This window comes from Solea solea, chromosome 13, assembly GCF_958295425.1.
Source record: "Solea solea chromosome 13, fSolSol10.1, whole genome shotgun sequence".
Taxonomy (NCBI): domain Eukaryota; kingdom Metazoa; phylum Chordata; class Actinopteri; order Pleuronectiformes; family Soleidae; genus Solea; species Solea solea.
Window position 1 is genome coordinate 12,705,106 of NC_081146.1, and position 24,592 is coordinate 12,729,697.

A 24,592-nucleotide genomic window follows, 5' to 3' on the forward strand; every position below is an offset into this window, starting at 1 on the left:
AGCCAAGACGTACACCTATTACCTTTATGAGATTATTACAGACTGGAAACCATGTGACGCTTAAATATGTATTATTATTGATGGTAAATTATCATATTTTGATCTTTGGAAAAGAATCAATGTTAATTTACATTGACTTCTCGCCGCAGCAAGGTGGGTTTAAACCCCCTGTTGTCAGGTCAAATTGATCTATGGTTTAATTAGAATGAGTAAGCAACACATTAAAGTGTAATCATGAAAATACACGCCATTAAAATTCTCAGTACAGCATATTTAGTTTTCACAGACAAAGTTGCCCCTTTTTAAAACGTGAAACAATGAGTGGATTACTTTAGGCCACACTGGGATGTATGACAAGTATCTATTGAGATTAGTGCAAGGTTATTGGTTTTAATAAAAAACAAGACAGTTAAACACATCACACTGTGCTTCTAAAATTAAAGAACTAAAAATGAACCAGATGAATAATCTCATCCATCTGACCAAACACAAATCATTAAAGACAACACCATACTGAATCATACAGTGGAAAACGAAGTTAGACACGTTTATTCTGCCGGGTTAGATCTCAATGTCAACCTCACTTATGTTAATAATCACTACAGAATGATGAAAACGCAAAGAATCTTCGAGCAGAGTCAAAAGGCCTCACACAGATGACTCCGGCTGAACTTTGGTTAAAAAGACAAAAGAGCAGTACTTCTTTTGCTCATGTCCACTAAACAAAAGGATTCGACATGCAAAGACAGGATGCTGCAACAGTATCTCCAAAATAAATTACAGGAAACTTCTTCTGCAGCCTTTGAGCACGAGTACCACTGATAAAAGACAGTGGACTGCAGGTTCCCATGACAGGGAGCTAAAGGTTATTGTCTGAAAGCACAGCATTGGGTCATCACCAGTTTCTCACCACCTGTAATGACAGGCCTGAAGGTTTAAAAGAGGGCGTGTGTGTGTGGGGGGGGGTGGTGGATGTTGTGCTTAATCATTTGTCAAAAAAAACTGGGTTTTCCCCAAGGACCTCAGCAAATTTTCACAGAGACGATTGTGTTCGTGTGTCTGTCTAAAGTGAATAGACACCCATGCACTGCCCTTCAATTTACATCAAGAAATGAAGCGAAGTCAAACAGTTGGACAAACCTCTATTAATAGTAGTTCTAAGAGGCAGCCAAGGATTTGTGAATGAGGGACCAGATAACTCTAACACATAATGCTCCAACTGACATTTCCAAACCCGGTGTATCAGATTTTTCTTTTCTCTTCTGACAATACAGGTGACAACGTGACAATAGTACAGTTCCTCCTCTGGACATCAAGTCAACCTCTTAGTGATGCTAGAGGACAACTCAGGATTCATCCTCAAGAGACCATGAAGTCCATGATATTTTAACTCCAACATGTACCAATGACCTGCAAGCGTTTGAGCCCACAGCTCCCACAGCTTTTCATAACAACGCCTGTGTTTGCTCCATCCCCTCTGTCCTGCACAGTGAGTCACTTTTTTTTCCATTTTTACCTCGCTCTCCCATTGTCCCTCCACTCCCCCCCCCATCTTCGCTCATGTTGATGGACTGATGTTATTGTCTTTACCTCCTTCACCCCTCAGTCTTCAAAGAAGGAAGATGACTGTATCCATCAAGCTTTAGTGTGCTTAAGAGACGCCTCAGGCCCTGTAGTGCTCCACTCCCAGTCTGAGCAAAGCTCAGCAGGAAAAGGGGCAAAAGCCTTGTGTGTGTCTGTGTGTGTGTGTGTGATTGTTAGGCTGACTAGAAAACAGACAGTGGACACGACCATATGCCTCCCTTCATTATCTGTGTACTTTACACAGCAGATAAATGTCTTTTATTGTCTGAGGTAAATCAAGTTCTGCACTGCATGTGGCTGTGGTGCGCTGTTAGGGGAAGTTCATTAAATGTCAGGTGTATTGTGTGCACCTTTTACACAGCTTATGCGCCACAAAGTCAGACGCACAATAATGGTAGATGCTTAAAACTGATTACGTACAATTCATTGTGTTCTTGGGTTGTGATCTTCATACTATTCGTGTTCGCCTCTTTTTGTTGCGCCAACTTTTCCCCTCAATCTCAAGCATGAATGTGACATTTCAATATTTATATTCATTTTCTGTGTTTCCATTCAGGTGTTTTAACACATTGTGCAAAACACCATGCTGAAACAAGCCATTCATTTCCAGCCGTGCCAACAAGGAAAACAGACGCGTTGGCTCCAGCTCAACACTCTCTGCAACTGCCGTTACTCGCTGTATCTGTTGCTGTGTTCAAGCGGCTCCTGTAAACACGTGTTAGGTCACAAATATGACAGGCGAGCCTACAGATGCGCTTGCAAACACGGCACATGATCCCAATGGAAGGCATCACGTTTCTATGCGGTTCCTTCAGAGCGCTAAACGCGGCACCACCTTCCAAAACACAGACCACCTAAAAACACAGCTTCAAGAAGAAAGACAGCGACCATCTAATTGACTTTGAACAGACACTGGCACAGACGACGAGATAAACAATCACGCATACAGATTAGGGGTGGGAATCACCAGAGACACCACCACTATATTACGTTATCACGATACTGAGTATTTGTAATTTAGAGAGAGAGTTAGCAATTGGCACCATTTAGGGGACGGAAATGTCTTCTTTTTTTTTTATGATAACCCATAACAAGTTTAATGTTTATTTGTAACATCAGTTAAAACATTGTATGCTAAAAAAAATCTACACTTTCAGTCTCAAATATCATCACACAAAATATTGCGATATTTCACTGTATTGTATTGACCCACTCCTATTGCAGATGATCGTTCTGCTTCCTGTCACGAGAAGCATCAGACAATTTTCTTCTCCTATCAGCAACAGATTCATGACAATGACTTGTATTCTCAAAGATGACAGTGCTACATATATAATGCATCTGCCTCACTTTATACACATTTCACCCTCTTTGTGCATCACACTGTATTTATTCATGATTAAAAATACTAGATGTATAGTGGGAAGGGTTTCTTGTTATCAAATCACTTTGTATTTGGATAACAATATCTGAACTCAAAACAACGTGTAACTAAACTATTGTTTTTCTCGGGTCCGACGTCAGATACTACAACACTGTGGGGCTGACATTCCACACGACATGTTTGTTTTCTTGCGTAGCCACTTCCTCCATATTCAGTTTCTTCAGTAGAACAACAAACACTGGTTTATTTGTTCAGTACAGTCGAGCGGAGCACGGACACAAACTCACTCAGTCAGTCAGTCTCATGCTCTGGATGAAATTCCAGAACCACTCCACTGGAATTCCTCACTTCCCGATACTGACTCCCACTTCTTTACATTGTTGTGTGTGTGTGTGACTGCAGCTCCCACACACTGATACTGTTGTTACAGAGTTTGCCTCAAACCAAGACCTTGACTCGCGTTTTTTCCTCTGCACATATTTGAGTGATGTGTGAAGAAAAGAAATTATTGCACAGAACTGACAATAAGTTCCTAAGGGTTTGTTTGTTTTTAACCTCTAAAATAAGGGAAAACAACAACACTACAGCTGATAAAACACCAATGGATCCAGAGTCCGCGAGACACTATGTCTCCCAATCAATGATTACGTTACATAAACTGCCATAAAGTGCCATTTACTCTCTCTCATTGCTACCTCCCTCAGCATGGGTTCCAGATCATTTAGAAGAGTTTTCCTTCAGTAAGTGTTTAGATATTAAAAAGCTGCAGAACAAAAACAGCTCCTGCTGTTTCCGTTCACAGACACATACGTTAAACATTATGCTGATCCACAGCCTCCGATTCAACCATTAAACTTTGTGGAGGCTCCTCCCGTCACACAGTTTCCAGAATAAACTCCTTTGTCCTAACTAATCCTCTGGTTTTTTGACGGAGACAATATGCATATTTAATGATCAACCAGCCAGGTATTAATTATTTAGCATTCAGTGGATTACAGTTCCCTGGACAAAATGTAATGGCCTGAGCTGCTGTGTCCACGCTGCCAAGAGACACAGTAAGGGTAGACGAGGGTGCACAGTCACTGGTGACTGGTTGAATGAATCACAAAAAAATCAGCTTTGAGTCAGCGTGTTAAACTTTACCTGCAGTATTTAATGTCCTTGCAGGACTTCATGATCAAGGTCAAACGGAGAGCTTTGGAAACAAAAGTATGAATCAGAGGTTTGGAGCTGGAGGAAGTAGCAATGACACACAGGCTCATGCAGATAGGTACAGCATTAGCACCACATGGCTACAATGTAAATCCTCTTGGGAGTCAGAACTCACCCAATCTAAAACACACAGACGTGATACTTTTCAAATTCAATATTATCTTCGATGTCATTGTTGGTTTTTGTTGTTTTATTTCAGTTGGCATCTGGAATGTTTTCTTCTCTTTCTTCTTCCCTTTTTCCCTTATTCCTCGCATTAATAAATAAGTTTTCTTCACTATTATAATGATATCCTTGTATCCATGAACATGCAGCAAATCAGTAAACTTTTATTGGTTACGAACGGTTATTTACTTCATCCATATCTTATCACATTTGGGCCTAATTCACAAATCTGTGATCCATTATTAGTCATTCTGGATTGGGAGATTTACACAACAGTCTTGAAAGCGTTGGCTCACTGGCTATTTCACGTCCATTTTCCAGAAAACTCTTGTTGAAATCTTGGCAGTATTTCGCTGCTTCAATTTCAACAAATACTGGGAAAATTGGGGTGTTAACAAAGACCTAGATAACGGGAAGTATTCTGGTTATAACAGAAAAGTGCTGCACTAAAAATCATTAACAAAAACCCATTTTATCAAAACTGACTTGAGATATTTCCATTAGAACGTTATCTGTGAGTGAAAAGCACAATGAATACAGTGCGACACAGTGAAAACTGTCTGTCTGAGTGCTGCTATGACAGACTCCGTTTCCTCAGTTGACTCGGTTCAAAGTAACACACAGGAGAGTTCGAGAGTGACGGCAACAATGTTTCCAACAAGTCTTGTTAACTTGGATTTGTAGTCAAAAAATCAAAGCAATATCTGAACCCAACAGGATACAGTGACTGAAGATGTGAAGATGTGAAAGCGAAAGGTAGAGACGTTTGTTAGAAAAACGTCTTTCAGCAGAGGACAAGTATCAGACAGATTCTGCTCCTCTTAATGAAGAAGTAGCTTGAGCGTTGACTCACCAGGACTCTGTTCTCCGTCTTGTCTCCTTTGATCTCCAGTTTGACTCTCCTCCTCAGTGCCAGCTTCACCTTCCTCCCCAAAGCATCCCTCACACTCTCTACAAAAGGAGAGAAGAGAGTAGAGACTCAAAATCAGATATGAAACATTGCGAATGTCCCAGCATTGCATTAAAATAAAGATTTGACAGCGGGTCAGTGACATAGGTTTTATGAAGAATTAAAGAGAGGACCAGTGCTGAATGCATTACGCAAGGATCTTTTTTTCAGTCTTACCACAGACATGGTCTGAATCAAAAGTTGAGTCATAATTTCGACATTCAACACACTTCCTCAGCAGAACACTGATCAGTGGATGTCTGCGTCCGCAGGAATCATTTCCCACATCCTCGAATTAGAGGCAGCATGAGAAATCAGACATTGAAAAAGCAGCCTGTGTATAACGGTCTTTGCATATACATCATAATCTTTTACTGATGGATTAAACACTACACTGTATTACATTATAACATGTACTGGTTACAGCTTTTCTAAGTGAAGATTTGTTGATTTTTCAGGGTTTTTTCTTTTATTTTATCATTATTGTGCATTAAATCTATATTTGGGTATTGAACTGTTTCTCAGACATAAGGAGGAGAGTTACAGTACATGGGGAGGTAATTGTTGGACTGGCTGGTCTATATTAATCCGGAGTTTTGGTAGGAAATCTCTATAAGATTGTTTTCCATTTGAATTTGTTCAAAAACATTTCATGTCCTCTAAAGCTGAATCTTATGGAATTATTTGAGCCAAATATGTCGACAATAGGGCCGAACAATGAATGCATTTTCGTATAAAAGAATGCAACTTTTTTTGATTTGATCTAGGTTAAAACCATTCACATCTTTACGTTTATATCCTTGCATTGCAGTAGTATAAAAATAGTACTTAATATTGTTTGGTGGTCATGTGGTAATAATCTTGTTTTAACATGATAAATATTTAACTGACGCTTGACTAAAAAAACAACAACAACTTATATATCAACGTTATCAATCACAGTCGTAATATTAGAAAAAAATTGCAATGAGACCATTTACCAAGATTGTTTAGCCCCAGTGAACTATGAACTATGGGATTAAATGCAATGGAAATCCCATGTACTTAATTACACAGGCAAATGTAATTGTACTGACAGTCAAAACATCCTCTTAACATCAACTTGTTATCGCCATTGTGAGCAAGGTGGAATTTGCATTAAGCTCAAAGCGTTGCTGTGATTAAGTACAACACCACAGGGCAGCTTCATCCCCGCTGCAGACTTAAAGTCTTGTTCCCTCTATTTCTTGTATGACACTGAACATGACCCGAACACTAATCAATAAAAAAAATTATGAGAACACGACTTAAATAAATGCACATACACACTTTTAAATGAGCTCTACACCGAGTGTTTTTCCGCTTTTGAGATTGATTGTTCACACCCAGTAGAAGCGCCCACAGCCAGGGAACTGGATTACAGAAGTGGGTCAGCCACCTCTGCACGGTCCTCATTCAACCCAGAACAGCAGCTGATGCATTCTGTGTGCACATGTGTCTGAGACAGAGACAAACTCTCCGTCTGTGTGTGTGTGTGTGTGAGAATGCATCCGTGCTGACAAGCATCTTCCTCACCCACAGGCTTCCTCAGACCAAAGTGAAACTAATAATTAGGGAAAAATGGTGCATCTGCTTGCCTTGAGCATGTTACAGACACTCTAAATGTGCAGCAATTCCAAAACTCAAGATCACATACCCAATATAACTCGTGCAGATGTCTCCGGTGGGAGTCGATATACGAAAAATGAGAAATAGTATGTTTTAATTAGGGATGGGAATCGGTATCTGTCTGATACTGGTCAAAATAACTATATAACACAAATAGAGTGTGAATTTCTCTGTGAGATGAATAAAGTATCTAACTGGATCTGATATAAAAAAAATCCTATATGTCGCATGCTTCACAATGCACAGACGGTAAAAATGTGAATAAAAATCAGCAAACACATTTTAGGAAACAATATTTGTTACACAGTTGGAGAATTATGTCTTTAAAATTAAGCTTCATAGTTCATAAATGGTCTAAAATGACTAACATCGGTATCTGTAGATACTCAAGTTGGTGATACTGGTATCAGACTTTTATTTTAATCAGAACAAAATTATACAATTTATATAATTATATAATACAATAATAAATGATATGATCGTATATTTTCTAATTACTTTTGTCTAATTCATTAAAAATGTGACGGGAGTTAATCATTCATCATCCAGCTGCCCTGTAGTTCCTATTCTGCATGACAAGGCATGTGCAAGGGGTCACACCAGGTTACATTGGAGTTAATGCTTGTATTTGACACTAGGCAGGTAACACGAGGAGATCTGTTGTACTGTAAACGCTCAAAATACAATTCAAAAGCCCATAAAGTCATTAACAATTTACATTTGGCTAAAGAAAAGGTGTTAGCGGCAAACATTTTGGAGCTGTTTAAGTTCATAGAACTAAAATGAGGTGTTCGTTTTGAACACAAATTTCTAATTTTTCCATGAGAGCTCGATCGTTTCCAAGACTGCTCCATCAGCAGCAGCATCACACGGACTTAAGTACTTAAGTTGCATGACAGTGAATCAAAACGGCCGGTCAAGTATCCACATAATGCTCCATGACAATAGCGTCATCATGCCAAACCAAATTCCTTACACGTACTGGTGCAGCGTTGAGAACATGAGTCAACTGCAGAGGGGATGACGACAGAGAACTTGCTTACTGAAGGTGTGACTGGAAGAACATTAATAGTCTTAAAAAGACTCATATAATCACATGGCGCAATACGATGATATCAGCTACTAAAGAGGAAATCAAAGGGGAAAATGGGTTGAGAGCTTCTTAACCCAGATTTTCACCAAATAACACAGTAACATAGACCTGTATGAGGTAATATTACAAGCAATACGGACCCTTTAAGCCCTTATCTTGCAAGATAAACAGCTGTAGATTCTAAATGCAGATCCAGATCACCACTAAAATCGAATCATTCCTTCCCGTGGCCACAACCTACATTCTCAGCATATTAAACACGTTGTTTTTTGTTTTGATAAGTTGTGCTGTTGGCAAAAACATTTCATCCAGGCCTGGCAGCACGAGAGCTGTGTGTGAGTGCAAGGTTATAAATACAACAAAAAGGGAAATAAAAGGCTGATTTACTTCTTTTTTTTGTGTGTAAATGCCATGACTCTATGACCTCATAACATTTCTCGTCATGCCTCATCTGCTTTGCATAGACTGCCTTTATATCTATCAAGGAAGGAATGGAGGCAAATGAACAGATTTGTGTGAGAGTTGAATAGAGAGAGAGTGAGAGCTTGCGCTTGTCCAACATTGCACCGAGGTGTCATGGACTGAGCTCCACTCGCAAACAAAGACAGACAGAGAATTCAGCCAAACATCCTGCAGGACTGCAAGCTTTGCCCACACTCGGAACAAATACACAAAGTCAAGAGAAACATGGCACACTTTAGCCAACGGGACCAGGGAGGTGAGGCTTTTTAACTGCAGGGTATGAGTGTGTAACTGTGGGGGGGGGGATTATCCTGTAAGTTATCACGCTGACCACTCACATCTAAACTATTTGGTTTTTCCTCTCCTAATAAAAACTGCTGCTGTCCACGTCACATTCTGTCAACAGCCTCAACCTTTGCTGAAGCTGGAGCATTTACAGTGTCAGTGACAATACATGCAGATACACATAATAACCCACACGACACCTACACCCTTCTGGTGCTGCAGCCCATCTGCTTCAAGGTTTGTTGTGCCGCGTATCCAGACGTGTTCTCCTGCATAACTTGGTAGTAACGAGTGCTTCTTGTGAGTTTATTCTCCTCTGACGTCTGGCATCAGCAAGGCATTTTCACCCAGAGAAAGGTGCTACTCACTGGATATTTTCTCTCATTGGGAACATTCTCTGTAAACACTAGAGTGTGAAAAACCCAGTAGTCTTCAACATCCCAGCTGAACTAGTGTGAATAAACTCAGAATAGTTCATGATAAGTTCCAGTATGGTACTGAACTGGTAAGATATCGGTATCACACGCAGACACATAGTCATGTTGTATGTCATCTCATTAGTTTTAGGTCAATTACATGAAATTCAGACTAATGTTACAGACTTCAGGTGAAATAAACAAGTTATCAATGCACTTCAATACTTGGTTTGTGTCTGCTTGTTTAATATTACATGAAACAAACTGTATATAATTGTGAAAATGTAGATAAAAAAGGACCTGAAACTATTATGTATGAATTGGGAATAATATTGTATTAGAGGCATGAACTGATTAGCCACAATATTACATCGGCTAAGCGGTTGTAATGCTGCGTCTGATCGGTGTATATTATTGTATGGATGAAATGTGCAAACTTGTGAACAGCAGGAGCACATGGAGCCTGTGATCAGATGCTGGAGGATCAGTGTCAGTGTGATTGTTCCAGTCTGGACACACACACGCTTACAAACGGCCGGTGTCTGGTCTGCTCTTACCCAGAAGCTCTTTGGGAACCTCTGACACTTCGTCGCTCATTTTTCTGAAGGTACAATCCCGAACGACCACACAGTTCAGTCAACACATGGAGAAGCATCCAATGCTGAGTTAGCAGGAAGCGGGAGAGAAGAGTGTCAGGTGGTGCCGCCGGTGCCTTTCTCCGGGTTACATGCTCCTCTCCTCCTCTCGCGATGTCCGGACAATGTATCCGCGTGTATCCGTGCGCATCTCTTTTCGCCTTCCACAGCGCGCGGTTCCGTGAAGAGAATAAAAGACGGGAGGAAAAAGCCCCCGCCACAGTCTCTTTATTATCCTGTCGATGAAAGGATCACCGCTCACGAACAACACAACCTCTCCAACCACCGTGGATCTACCGTAAAGCTGTGGGTATTACAGTACCAGCCAATGGACGAGAGCGGGGCCCCTCCCCGCTCCGTGATGCGACAGTCTGGGAGACGGTGATGCGATGCCGGAGCTCTGTGGCGTGGCAGGAGGGGGCGGTGGTATCAGCAGCCCGAGATTAATGAGCGGGCCTGCGGTGCCCAAGCGGAAAACCAGGGACACCTAGCGGTCTGTGGGCAGTCCTGACACCGGGATGAAGTGACCGAGGGGACAGAGGTGGAAAGAGTACTGAAATACTCTACTCAAGTAAAAGTACCACTATTTTTGATAAAATAAATACAAATACAATTTCAGGTCTACAAGTGTACTTAAGTTAAAGTAAAAGTAGCTTGTTTAAAATGTACTTAGAGTAAAAGGTTTAACAAAGTTGGGGTTCTTTCTTGTGCCGGGCAAAAAGGACAAGGGGACACACATCTCACATGAATTGCTTTTAATTGAAGGCAAACCTTTACAAATGAAAGTGCAGATATAATAAAATATGTAAAATATGTAAACACATAACACATTACATAACACATACTTAAGTATAAGTAACCTACTTGATTACAGTAACGTGAGTAAATGTAATTCCTTACTTTCCACCTATGGAAATTGAACGTAGTAACCATAAGCAGATATGGCACAGATATTTGGAAGGACAGGGGCGAAAATGAAAAGGGCAGCTAGTGTGCACGGGTGGGGCAGACATGTCCAAAGTGTGACCTGGGGACCACAGGAAACAAAGTTGCAAAGGGCATCTTATAGGGCACGTAGCTCTAGTATAGCTCTAGTTAGAGGTCTCTGCATTTTTGTCCATTAGGACACAATCATGTATAATATTGTTTGTTTTTGTAGTTTTAGAATAAGCCTCTTATATGGACACGAGGTAAGGGCCAATTGCTTTCAGGTTTGTATACAGAACTTGAATCCCAAAGCCCTAAAACCCTGGATCATGGATTTGTGGATCATGGATCCCAGAGTGAAAACATCTCAAAACACCACCCTTGCATTTTTGTATATATTTATGACTATTTGTTGGTAATAGAGGCAAAATATTTTTGGCCAATGTACTTCTAAGACGGTGCTCAGTGATAGAGCGAGGTGTCAGAAGGTCAATGGTTCAATTCCTGGCCTCTACTAGTCTATGTGTCAATGTGTCCCTGAGAAAAACACTTTACCACAAGTTGCTCCTGACTGGGTTTGGAAGAGGTGAGATAGAAAAAGCGCTGCACATCCATGTGCTTTATGAATGAACGTGTGAATGAATGGACTTGAATGGCAAAACTGTTGTTTAAAGCACCGTTTAGTGGTCATCAAGACTAGAAAAGTGCTATATAAATACAGACCATTGAGGGCTACTAATCTGGGTGAAGGGTAAATAAGGTGAAGTCACAGCTAGGAGTATAAAAACAACTCTAAAGTCTAAACCATTAAAGGAAGATAACGGTATTTTTTGTTATATGCATAGTTACAACAGGACACACACATTTGATCATACATTATTGTTTATTTTAATATATATTATGTTAGAATATTACCACAATCTGGCCCTAATGGTTATGTCATCACATAGTCAGTAAGATTGTAGTCACTTGTTGGGTGCAGGTATTTTGTCATTGTCTGTGTTGAAATAATATTTGTCCCCCAATGACCACAGTTAAAGGCAGAGGAGGGTGACACCTTGTGGTGATATGACTCAATTACAGTCATAGATGATTAATCTGTAGGCTGACAGTGTCGGCTCATTCATGCATCATAAAGAAAATGATTTTTCAGTTTGATTTCACACAACTTCAAAATAATAACTCTGTAGTCGTACAGCTTTTTGTTAAAATATAATTTCTATGCACTTCTGATTATGTATTTAACATTGAAATTTAATTTTTCTTCCAGTATAAATCTGAGTGAGATTTGACCAAGACATAAATACTTCAGACACTTTTTCTTTTTTTTTTTACATATGGATGAACATCACTACATCAACATCTGAGACAATTCATTCATACACTCTCACTGCAAAATAAACAGCTATGTTGTGAATACTTGTTTTCAAATGTAAAAAAAAAAAAGCTGCCATATCACACGGTGAATCCAGAGAGGTATTTGGTGTTTAATTAGTCCTAAGGCCTGTGTGGACCCACAGTAAGTTGAATACTCCTTGGACTGTCCGTCTCTCAGACCTCAGAGACTTAGGCTACAGCCTGGGCTTTGCTGCTTAATCTCCATCAGTCTCGTCTCTAGATTGTCCGCCATGCAGCTGAGCTGTGACGCCTTCAACATCTGCGGCAGTTTCCTCAGCTGGTCCTCTGGAGCCCGGGCCAGCCACGCTCTGATCTCCTGCTGAAGAGGGCCTCTCTGTCTGGGCACTGACTTATTAATGTACCTGTTAGAGGGAGATGATGGTTAAGTAACTTCTTCAACGTGAAGAGAGTTGGTAAAAGTATTGGACACAGTGTAGTCCTACTTGGTGACAAATGTCTTCATTTTTGCCATACGCATCCTGTGCGTGGTGAGGAGACCTGAGAGGAAGGTCCTGAGAGTCTCACCTAAGGAACCAAGTTGTATCACATAAGTATGAAGTCCAATATAGGTTGGGAGTAGTTTAAAAATAAACTATAGTACACACCTCCGCTTGCAAGCTCCTCGCAGGTGCCACACACTGTGTCACGTTGAAGTGAGCCGTGTAAGAGCGCAATCTTTCCATCCGTGCATTCCTGGTGTTTTACGCATGTTTTCAGTGACGGTGAAGAGCTGGAGAAGTAGCCTTCAGAACACATTTCACACACAGTGTCTGACTGCGGTGTACCTAGAGGCAGATGCAGTACGTTAGGGTCAGACAAACCAAATGTATTTCTGCAAAGGTGCACTTCATGAACTTTAACCGTAGAAGTCAAATTTAGCAACAATTGCATGCGCCTTTCATTGGCATCAAAACTCAAAAAAGTTGGTCCATTGTGGTCTACTGCACAATACACCAGCTCCTGATATAAATACAAAAATCTGGGGTCATTTTACACTTATTATACATTAAGCATAATTATGTTTTATTTTAAATGTATAATAGTGCTACAACAATTCATTGGTTGATTATCCATTGATTACTTAATTAATCATGCCTTTCACAATAAACTGAATATCTACATTCTGTAATTCTTCAATCATGAAGTAACTAAGACAATAATTACTGTTCATCACATTATTTTTCATCTATCTAAATTCCCCAGTGAGTTCGTTCTCCTACCTTTCGCTGTGACACCGTATCCTGGCTCACACTTTGAGTGTCTGACGCAGAAATCTTCCGCCCAGTAAAAGCCTTCTTTGCAGCGGCAGACTCGGTTGTGGACCGCTGAACATTCCGTTTCCACCTCCTGGTTGTCCGTGCAGAAGTTGTTGCAGTACAGACACCTGGGCAGGTAGTTCCACAGCTCGGTGAAGTGTTGACTCGTGCACGGATTACACTGGGTCTTCGCGCTGGAGGTGCAGGGCGCTCTCATGTACGTCCCCGGTGGACACTTGTCGCAGGTGAGCTTCTCACCGGTGCGCGGGTTTGTGAACAGGAAGGTGTTGACGGGATCCTCCGCCGTGGCTCCGCAGAGAACACCGGAGAGCAGGAGCAGCTGCACCGGGAGGAAGAGCTGAGGAGCACCATGATCAAAGTTACTGCAAATAACCCAAGTCTACTCGCTTTATTATTAACTATTATACACGATTACAGTGATAGTTCTGGTTACATAGCGTTTGATGTGAATGGGGACGGTAGAAAAACATGCTGTTTAACGACTATTTATTTTATTTATTTGACCTTTATTTAGAGGCAGCATAGAAACAGGGCACACAGTCATCAAAAGGGGAAACATCAACATCAACAACAAAACTACATTCAACCATTTATAGAAGTCACATGTATTGAAGTGAAAAAGATTAAATGCAGGTAGAACAGTGGCCCTCACCAAAACTAACTAGGGCTGCAACGGCTGCCATTGACTGCTATAGATGTCAATTCGGCCACTGCGTTGAAAATGGCTGGCAGCCATTGAGTTAATGATTAATCGACTACTAAAATACTCGGCAACTGTTTTTGATAATCAATTCATTGATTTGAGTATTTTTTTAACAGTCAAACAAACTCAGAATTTTCATATATATATATATATATATATATATAGGTGATATATTTGTTTTATGGATCATTGTATATATATATATATATATATATATATATATATATATTGTATATATTGTATATATATATATTGTAACCCAAACATCTGGCACAACTTGGCACAGCTTCTACTCTCGTGTCAGATGTTGATGAATGAATGAATGGATGAATGAATGAATGAATGAATGAATGAATGAACACATTTACAAATGTTTACTTATTTTTTCACTGAGACATTTACATTCCAGTCCACCATGTAGACATAAACTTACTTAAGGATTTTCCTCGCAGCCAAAAATGGCTGTAAACTAAATTCCAAACAATCCCAGATGAACATGATGAAGCTTTAGCAAAATCCAGGGGTGGACCATCAGGATTACCGGGAGTTTTTCGATTTTGGGCCGGCCGAGGGACGGACGTTTTTTTTATTATTATTATTTTGCTGCGCCTTGTCTTGAAAACTACGGTAACTCTCCCAGGCGCTCAGCTGCAGACGCAACGCAACGCAACGGAGAGATGACGTGACGATTGATTGGCCCAGTGGCCTGTCTGTCAAGAATACCTGGCTCAATGGCCCTATGAGAGGCTACAGAGGCCCAGGAGTAGTTAAATATGAGTAAGTATAGTATATAGTATAGAATAGTTAAAATTAATAAAACACTGATTAGCTACTGTTACAATAATATGCAGATATATTTTAATAGGTACATTATGTTGAAAATAAAATTCTAAGTTTTTCAGATCATTATACAGTACTTTGGTTTTCCATACTTTAGTCAACTATGCAGGATGCATGCAGACTCATGCTTTTGCATGTAATCTTCTTCAAACTTAACCTATTCCATACGACTCCTCTACTTTTCATGTCCAGATCTGTGCTAGGCAGCAGGCAGCTGTGTGATAATGAGTGATAAACACTCTTGAATCTTAAATCCTTTCTCTAAGTACAGTAAGCAACGCACTGTATATTTATCATTTATTTATTCAAGGCTCCAGAATATAAAGGGATATTGCTCAGAATAGTGGTGTTATTAAGGGCTTGCGTGTTTGTATGTACATCAATGGGGCGTGTTGGCACAGTATCTACGCGCGGATTATAGTGGGCCAGTCTGGACCAAAAAGTCCAGGGCCAAATTTTTGTTCCAGTCCACCCCATGGCAACATCCCATCAGATAGATTTGGAATTTTCACAGGTAAATTAAAGGAAAAAAGATAAAATAATAACCTTTTCATATAATCATTATTATTTATATAAAGTCAATTGAAAACAACCTGCATAATTCCCATCTTCTTCTTTTTTAAATCAAATATCAAATCAAAGCATCACACTGTCACAGAGATTACTCACCATGCTGATGATGTACATGTTGTGTCTTCGGTTGAAGAGGGTTTGACAGAAGCAACGGGTTCACTCTTATAGTCCATATACAGGAACTACTGTTGCATGTGGGTGTATATCTCTGAACTTCCCACAAACGAAGCAGAGATTGAAATTAACAGTAAAAAAAAAAAGCTTTAAGGAAGAATTAAGTCAACGAAGCAAGACATTTCTCACATATTCTGATTCAATGATTCAATGAAGTGGCAAAGAATTAGATAAGCCGTTTCTTCCTCTCTGTTAGAAGGAATTGATTATTCCAGTTTCACATTTACTGGTAAATAAATTACATCAGTTTTGATGGTTAGAGGTTCAGTATGAAAACATTGTTAATGCAACCACGTGTCCTACTCTTTGTTTTGCTTTCAATGTCTCCTAATTTCATATAAATAGAGGGACATAGCGTAACGTCCCCACAAAACAAATATTGTTATTGTGTTTTCTGGTAACTCATAAGAGACAGTATCTTAATCCATAGTAAGTATTCCATGGTGCAGTCATTTATTAAATTTTATGACTCGAAGTTTTTGCAAAACCACTTGTAAATTTCCATTGACACAGTCCTGATTGTCATTTGCATGGTCATTCTTCTTTTTTTCTTTCTTTTTTTTTTTACAATGGGTGAAATTAGAGAAAAACCCAAAATAAACTTTGATGACCCCACAAGACACACACACACACACACACACATACAGTTGTAACTTTATGTAATGCACATCAGTTTTTTATTGCATCACATGTTTCCTTTGTGGAGAAAAGGTGCCTGTGAGTCACACAGTGGTACATGCATACGGCGGTGTGCTGAAAAGGCAAAATGAGATGGACGACGTCAAAGTATTACAATGAGTCAAATAATGTGTGTCTCTCATCTCCTGTTTTCTCAGAATAGGTAAGATATTATACCGTATACCATCACTTGAAGTGAAAGACAAACCTTATGTTACATTTTTCTGCCAAAGAAAATAATACAAAAATAATCATATCCTTATATTAATAATGATAACAATAATAATATTGATACAAATGTAAAATGTAACCACCACCACAAACCTTAATGGAAATTTCAGTTTTTTAATTAGAAAAACAAGACCTCCTTGGCATAGATTGTTAAGTGCAGCATTCTAAAAAGAAAATGCAATGGATTTTATTCTCCAGAGCCTTTCTTGCTGACTATATACTGTCATAGATTCAATTGTAAATGGATAAAGTTGTAAAATGGTAAAATCTCTTTTACACATCTATCCAGATCCTTTATTTGGTTAGTCTTTGTAAAAGCTTCTTTGGCATGAGTTGGTCGCTTTACAGGCCTCTGCACCTGTTTCTGGGCTGTTCATCCTGGCAGATCCTCTCTTAGACTCTGTCAGATTAAACGAAAAGCATCTGCAAGCCGTTGTCTTTGAAATGCTTTCTGTGGTTTAAGTTAAGTCTGGGTTTTGTTTGGGTCACTGAGCGACAGTCACAGACGCATCCTCTGTCTCAGGTCACCTGCACTGGCGCAGGTTTTCTCAAACAGTCTGTCTGTATTTGGCCGCGTTCATCCATCCCTCAGTCCTGAACAGTCTTGCTGTCCCTGCTGCTTTCAAGTCACCTCTCTTTAATGCAATTGGCACCACAGTGCTTTACTGTAGGGAGTGTTTGAACCCTGATGAGCAGCTCCTGATTTTACCAGACATAGTTACATTTTTTGTCTCAACCGAACTTTTAGCCAGTCTTTTGATGAATAAACTGCAGTTTGAGGTTTAGTTTGAAGGAAATACACATTGACGTGTTGGCAGAGATGCACCAGTGTCAGGTAAAGTGGCTCAGCATGTACCGTTTACATCATAACCTGGTTTATTTGTATTTGTTCCCTTTTTTTTTAAGGAACCAGTAGTCCTCATGAAGTCCAAAACCTGGTTCTAATGACGCAGGAATTCCTTTCTGAGGAACTGGTTAAGTTTAGGGTTAAGAATTGAATTGTGGTTAGATTAAGGTTAGGTAATTTTACATTAGGGAAAAATAATTTAGACTTGAAAGGAAGTTAATGTAAAGTCCTGCACACGTGTTTGCATGTATGTATATATATTACTTATTTGTTTTTATATACATTCATACATGTTACACACTCCCAGTTGAATTTGTTAATTTCTTGTTTACATTGTTATTCTAGTCACTGTTATAATCCATGTTTTAATGACTGCCCTTGGAGCCGTCAAATTGCATTGAAAATAAGTTTTTGTCTACAATTTTAAATTTGAATGTAATCAAATTGGCGGTTGTGCCAGAGTCCAATTAACTAAATTCAGTCTATTGAGTTAAAGAAAATTACACAATGTTAAAGAAGGGAATAATTTTTTGGAATAAGTTTTGGAGCCTTTTTATGAAGACAAAACATTTTTACAAACTGATTTTAATCAGATCATCCGACATTAGTGTTCACAACTTACACAAACTTAAAGAGAAGCAGTCACACATACAGTATGTACAACAAAGACCATACATTTAATATTATAAAGTGATAAAACAAAATATAAAAAAATATCACTCCATGAACTTGCAGCATTTGGAATCCAGTATTTTTAAAGAAGTAAAAAAAAAAGAAAAAAAAGAAGCCTTTACATGTTCAGAAGCTAAATTATTATTAAATAGAAAACAATTGCACTCCTTTGTACATTCATTAAGCTGACAGTTCAAAAAAGACAAAACAATTCAGATGAGCTTTACTTGTCAGCAGTCCTGAACAAACCAACAAACAAAGGGAAACTGTAGAAAATACATATATTTCATTATGAAACCAAATCCTTCTTCTCAAACAGCGAGAAAGCAACAATAATCGAAACACAACTGCCAGCCCATTTTACATAAAATAGTGTATTTACATCTTAAATAGTTTCTCTGTTTTCACAGACTCTCAAAAAGGTTTTTCAGAAAACATTTCGTTTTGATTAGGTCTGCCTGGAGTATACAGTATAGTATATTTTTCTTCTTTATTCATGACTGCAGACAGACACTGAACACTCAAATTACTGGCATCACTCATTACCTCATATAATCTTAGTCACCTTGTTTTGGAATTTTGATAAAAGTGTCAGTGACAGGAATATTTTACCTCATTTCCTTTTTGGCAGAATACATCTGGGCACTATGAGCACAGCTTGATATAATTTGGCTTTACATTTTAATGTGACCCATATTCCATTATGACCTGATCCACTGTGTGTCTGTGTTTTGTGTGTTCACCATTTGACAATGCGTTAGTGTCCGTTTATGCTTTAGAGAGTGAATATTCCAGTTTGTACCTTCTTTCCCCCCCCTATTCATTTAATGGCTTATGAGCCTTAAAACACAACTCATCCTGAAGCATGCTGACAAACATCTTCTCATACAACTTGTGCGCTGACGTGGTCCCTATGATGCGGCTGATCTTCTTCAGGCCTCTGAGCAGATGGCGCGGTGCGCCCTGGCTGCGCAGCACTTTCAGACTGTGAGACAAACCTTTGGCTAGGTCCAGGTTGTAGTTTGCAGTTTTCCATAGGTGAAGAAGCTGCAGGATGTACTGCCTGGGCAGACACGCCGAGACCACGGCCTGAACATCTTCCTGCTTAACTTTCACCCCTGGAAGGCTGTTGGTGACCTTCAGGAGGTCATCCAGCGTGAGGTTCTTCAGGCCGTGGCAGCGGGACACCTTTCTCTCACAGTGGTTCACACCTAGAGAGACAAGACACAAAGCATAAATTCACAACTTCAAGACTTAAATAAGAACTAGGGTAAAACGAACATGCCCTGAAAAACTAGTTTGCACCTTGTATGATGCCGTGCAGCTTGTCCTGGTCCTTGTTCTGCTCCCTCCACAGTCGCAGAAGATGGAGGACCTGCTGCTGAGGAGAGCAGGCCTTCTTCAGCCTCTCCAGGCTCTTACGGTCCACCCTCCGCCCGGGAAGACTCTCTAACAGCCGCTCCAGGGGCATCGAGGACAGTTGCAGTGAGGCTAGAGACTGGAAGACTGCCTCCTCACATAGGGTCACATCTGGAGTCAAAGAGGCAAATAGTCTGTGTTTTATAGTGCTTTTATAGTTCTGATGGCCGCTTAAAGTGCTTTAAACTACATATTTGTATCCTTTTTTCCCCACACATTCATACATATGAAATTCTTTTTCTACCACACATCTGTCTCATTCACACAATACCAGGACAGCTGCCATGGAGGTTGCAGGGAAACATTGTCTGCATGTAAACTGGAGGAGCTGGGGATCAAACCCCCGACCCCTTCCTTGGAAGACAACCCATTGCACCACAGCAGCTCCAATAACATGTCGATTCATATTCCATTCAAATAAAGATGTAACAAAACCATAGAGACTGACAGATTAAGTTCTGTCAAATAAACATTCGGCCTGATATAACCTGCTACTTAAAGTGGTAATGCTAACAGATAAATACATCCTGCTGTGAAAGTTTTTTGAAAGGAATTATGAGTCACTTCACAGTAAATGATTTAGCATTGTATCCTGCATTAGTCACTTATGGTCCACATTCACTGCTGTTGAGCAAGTACTACATCTTGAGTGTGGAATATGGATGAGAAGGCGCGTGTGCTTTTCCTGTTTTAGTGGAAACCTGTTTTAGTGGATGTTTATTAGTGGATGTTAAGCGCATAGTGGGGGCACAGTATGCAGTAACCAATTCCATTCAAGTGTATTCTTCTTAGAATCTCATTCATGGGGCATTTGGAGAGTTGCCTCAACATGTGACCACAACTTCCCCAAAGACACTACTGAAACACGAGTTTGTCCTCTGCTCCAAAGTGACTGATCTATTGAAGGGAACTGAAGTGCACTTTTCTGTCAAGTTGCACAGAAAACGTGCCTATGTCAGTATTTCATTATCGAGTGTCCTGCATTTCTACAAACCAAGATCTTCTGAGACACGATTTTAAGGTAAAAAGTATTGCCTTTTCTTGCCTTTTTTCCCCCTTTTCTGCTGAAGATGTCAAAACTGCGGCTGTCATGCGACGTGTGAAAATATTTTCTGACTGACTTGCAGAACATGAAGGACATCAGGAAACGGATGGTGCTGCAGCGTCATTGAGTTGAATGTGTCTGGATGTTGGAAGTAGGGCTGTGTTTAATTCACACTGACATCCTGGTGTTTAATCTAAAACATGTAGTAACTTTGGGAATCCCAACTGCTTTCAATTTTACATTTTTGCCCAAAAAACAAGCTAAACTGTTCCAGGATTTGCCACAAACTATCTGTGGTTGTGTAGTCTGCAGGAAGACAATTTGTGAATGAATATTTGAGGAGAGCATCACCCTCCCCGAGGGATAACAGCTCTGTGTGATTTATTAGTGCCTGCAGCTGCAAGGCATCTCTTGTAATCGTGCGCGTTTATTCTGCTTTTTATTCTCGCGCCCTCCCGTTATTTCGGCACGCTACTCCTCCTGCATCTTTGAGAAACCCCCAACACAAGTTATATCAAAATGTGCGCCTTGACCGGGAATGGTGTGCTATGACTTTTCTAAGATTTTCATATAACCATTGGGATAATATTTACAAAAAACTGAACAAAAATTAACATTGAAGTGGATGGGAGACCGAAAAAAACCAAGCCCGCTTTGGAGCATCACAGTGTCGTCATACTTTAACGTAGAAACGTGGTTGGAAGTTTAAACGGGTCACAAGACTTGGGACTTTTCTGACCTAAGTCGACATTTTGATACATGTTACGGTTTTTGAACTATCGCAGTTTAAGTTTTGTACTTTTTTTCAAAGCTTTCTGATTTTATAATGGGTGTGTGTGTGGTCGTTAGGTGTGAGCTAGAGTGACACACTCTAGCAAGATCCAGCAAAATAATCAGAAAAACTTCTAAACAAACTCTTCTCCTGCCCACAATTTCCAACCTACAGAGACAATTTTTACATCAAAATGTTGCCATGGTTGTCGTCTAACCCTGTGTGTGTTTGTCATGTTCATATGACTTGTAGTTTTTCTTAAAATCACCTCAAAGCACAGAGAACTCTGGTCACAGTCTCAATTCACTCCCATGTTAAAATGTCTGCTTTGGAGTTGTGGAAAATCAAGATGAGGGTGATTTTAAAACTGTGATTTCTCTGTCAATTCACTCCCGTTTGTCACGAATTTTGAGATGGGAGCTGCTGAAAGCCTCCTGGCGCTCACAAACCAAAAATTTTATCTCTATCATCAACCGTTCTTGAGATATGACAACTTTAAAACATGCTGTTGTCTCTGTGAGAATGGGAAACAGAGGGGATTGTGAATCTCTCTCTCTCCCTCTCTCCTGTCACTCCAGCAGTTTGCCCCGCCCCCTCCTCTGCCGGCCCTGATTACACACACCTGCTGACAATTAAGCCATGTGGACTATAAAAACTCCCTGTTCCCCTGTTTCAGTGCCAGTGTGTTTTCGTCCATGCCTGATCCCCATAGCGCCTCGTCACAGCCCCAGAATCCTCAAGTTTTTGATCCTCTTGGTGAGCGATGCTTTATTTTGTAAGTTTTCTTATCATAGCCTGTTAGCTGATACCTTAGTTAAGATTTATAGCTTTTGTTTTCCTCCTTGGGAGAGATTTTTTGTTTGTTAATTTTCACAGCCTTTTAGGAACTCCAATCACTAGGCTTGTGACTTACCTTTTATTAGTTAGATCCAATCATTTAGATTGCGTTTTGTTTTTTATCTCATTCTTAGTTGGTTAAGGATCGCCAATCATTAGGATTGTGCTTTTGAGTTAGCTTTTGTTTTGAAGTGTTTAGAGCCGTGTTTTCCTCCGTTTGGAGAGTTTTCTGTTTAAGTTTTACATGATAACCTTAGTCCGAGTATGTTTCCTCTTCGGAGTGATTTTTTTGTTCCGCGTTTATAGTTCCACAACGTTTCTCTTGTAGAGCGTTGCGCTCGCAATTTGTTATAGGTTTTCATAGCCACGCTTTTGTTTTTCCTCAGTAAAGAGGACCTGCCTTGAGAATTGTTTACGAGTGCCAATAAAGACAATTCAAAGGCCTCTGCGTCTGAGTCCTCTCTGATCCGTCTTGTTATCTCCTCTAAAACTTGGTGTTTTTAAAGGGTGAGTCCACCAAAATACCACTCTGTCTAAATGCTTTTAAAGGTTCAATCCACATTTTTAGATTTTATAACGCAGGTGTTCGGAAGGGGGAGGGGGCATCAGGGAGTGGGAGGGGTTTATGAGTTATTCTCTTTCAAAGGGTGATTCCACCAAAATACCACTCAATCCTTTACCAGCACAAGTCCTGCACGCGAAGACACATGCCGCAAGAACTGCAGGCACACTCGAAATTTCGGCACGGAATTGCGGAAATCTAGTTCTAAGTATGGTGTGCACTATGCATGAGTGTGCCGGCGTCTATACATGTGTTCTCCAGTGACTCTGGCTTCTTCAGACCAGACCCTGAGTATTCAGTGTCATATCTGAGGCTTCTCGTCCAAGATTAATTGCCAGCATGTTTCATAGTTAAAGTCAGAGTAACAAAGAAAGCGGCCTGTGTGTTCTCTCATTTCTGCTTGACTCAATTTCCTCTGTTGTTGCAGTCTGAGGATATGACAGTTAAAGGGGTAATTGATCCATCCTGGGTCATTATGACAGTAGTGCTATAAACACCACGTTCACTCAGAGCCACTCTGGCTTTCCTCTCTTGCTTTGGGGTTTCAGGCACGCAAGAATTTGGAAAAGAATGGAATTTGGACAACAAACCTGACCGAGGAAATCCCCTTCCTCCAAGAATGAAAATGACCACACATCTAAACTAATTCACTTCTAACTGATTTGAAGTTGTTGACAATTGAGGTCTACTCAAAATCATTATCATATGTGAGTGAGTGTGTGTCTCGCTACCCTGACTCCAGCTTGCTTTTGTCCTCAAACCTTCCATGCAGTGTCTATTACAGACTGAGCCTTACAAGCACTGAGTTGTTGTAGTAAAGTATAGTGTGTTCTCACCAGTGTGGCATAATGTGTGATGCTGTGAACACTCCAGTGTTGCTGTCCTCTCCTGACAGAGACTATCTGAAGTGGACGTGCCCCACCTCAGTGTCTTCAGGCCAAAGTCGGAGCAGTTTCTGTGGGGCTGACACGGCTCCGTGGCCGAGCTGCCGGCGGAGAAATGACCGGGGGGACACTGCTCACAAACAGTGTCACTCACTGGAGTACCTGGAGGAGATACACACAGGGTAGTTTATTCATTTTGTGAATTAAAACACAAATGGAAAAATCTTTTCAAGATACATTTTTTTTTTCTTAAAATGTCAAAAGTTTAATCATTTTGACATTTCAGCATTTTCCAGTGTGTGAACATGACATGCATCTGTTTTGCAACGTGTCAGAATGATAGATAGATGACTGTATGACTCTGAGAATGACTCACATTGCCCAAACTCGCCATAGGACCTTCTTGGTTTCTATTAGCTTCTTTTCAAACCACACTGCATGTGTACTATGACTGTTACTATTACGACATTGTCAGAATGTCTGGCAGGAAAGTAATCCAAATCATGACGATGTTAACCCTACATCATGGCGTGAATCACGTCCTCATTTTATTTTGAATCTCTCATGTGTTGAAGTGAAAACGCTGAGGGAGGATGTGCTACATCAGATTTAACCTTTGACTGTTTCCCGCTCTCCGGCACAGTGCATTCTTTCTTGAAAACATTTCAACAGTCAGCATTTATAACCCGAAACCACCTTCTGATAATGTTTCCTGCGACAATGAGGATGTACACTGTGAGAACGTGTCACCGACGCATATGCAGTAGTTTCATGTTGATTCTTCTTTTTTCTTAGAATTTCCTGCCCCTGCAAAATCAACTGGCTGAAGTTTGCAATGTAGCCTAAAAATCTATATGATAAAAAGCTGTATGTAGCAGAATCATTCAAAAAGTTAAAAACACATTTGGATGAAATGTTCTT

At 40.1% G+C, this 24,592-nt stretch overlaps 3 protein-coding genes across 5 annotated transcripts in view; all 3 read right to left on the reverse strand.

Annotated features, from left to right (window-relative positions):
- The window catches only part of LOC131471216 (F-actin-uncapping protein LRRC16A-like), a 60,107-nt gene extending 49,901 nt beyond the window's left edge, over window positions 1-10,206 (reverse strand). Inside the window, exons 1-2 of one of the 2 annotated variants that reach the window (XM_058647622.1) lie at window positions 9,755-10,206; window positions 5,199-5,296 (exon numbers count right to left, since the gene is read on the reverse strand). In XM_058647622.1, coding sequence (XP_058503605.1) covers window positions 5,199-5,296; window positions 9,755-9,794 — 138 coding nt within the window. In that variant the 5' untranslated portion in view covers window positions 9,795-10,206. The remainder of the gene's footprint in view (window positions 1-5,198; window positions 5,297-9,754) is intronic. The other variant, XM_058647623.1, reaches the window with a different exon arrangement.
- Window positions 10,207-11,671: 1,465 nt separating this feature from the next.
- LOC131471586 (tumor necrosis factor receptor superfamily member 6B-like) lies at window positions 11,672-15,673 on the reverse strand. Its single transcript, XM_058648207.1, has 5 exons — window positions 15,647-15,673; window positions 13,378-13,771; window positions 12,763-12,942; window positions 12,601-12,682; window positions 11,672-12,519 (listed from the first exon to the last, which is right to left on the reverse strand). The coding sequence occupies exons 1-5, from the start codon at window positions 15,662-15,664 to the stop codon at window positions 12,318-12,320; spliced, it is 876 nt and encodes a 291-aa protein (XP_058504190.1). The 5' UTR covers window positions 15,665-15,673; the 3' UTR covers window positions 11,672-12,317.
- A 2,374-nt stretch (window positions 15,674-18,047) lies between these two features.
- LOC131471907 (tumor necrosis factor receptor superfamily member 11B-like) overlaps window positions 18,048-24,592 on the reverse strand; it is a 60,786-nt gene continuing 54,241 nt past the window's right edge. For both annotated transcript variants that reach the window (XM_058648708.1, XM_058648707.1), the window contains exons 4-6: window positions 23,624-23,833; window positions 19,458-19,682; window positions 18,048-19,363 (exon numbers count right to left, since the gene is read on the reverse strand). In XM_058648708.1, the coding sequence (XP_058504691.1) occupies window positions 18,969-19,363; window positions 19,458-19,682; window positions 23,624-23,833 (830 nt within the window). In that variant the 3' untranslated portion in view covers window positions 18,048-18,968. The remainder of the gene's footprint in view (window positions 19,364-19,457; window positions 19,683-23,623; window positions 23,834-24,592) is intronic.

Bases quoted from the DNA above. Each gene is read 5' to 3' on its own strand.
- LOC131471586 (XM_058648207.1), bottom strand. The intron at 12,683-12,762 runs GTGTGTACTATA...TTGGTTCCTTAG, and splicing joins CGAGGAGCTTGCAAGCGGAG to GTGAGACTCTCAGGACCTTC. The intron at 12,520-12,600 runs GTAGGACTACAC...TCCCTCTAACAG, and splicing joins ATGAAGACATTTGTCACCAA to GTACATTAATAAGTCAGTGC.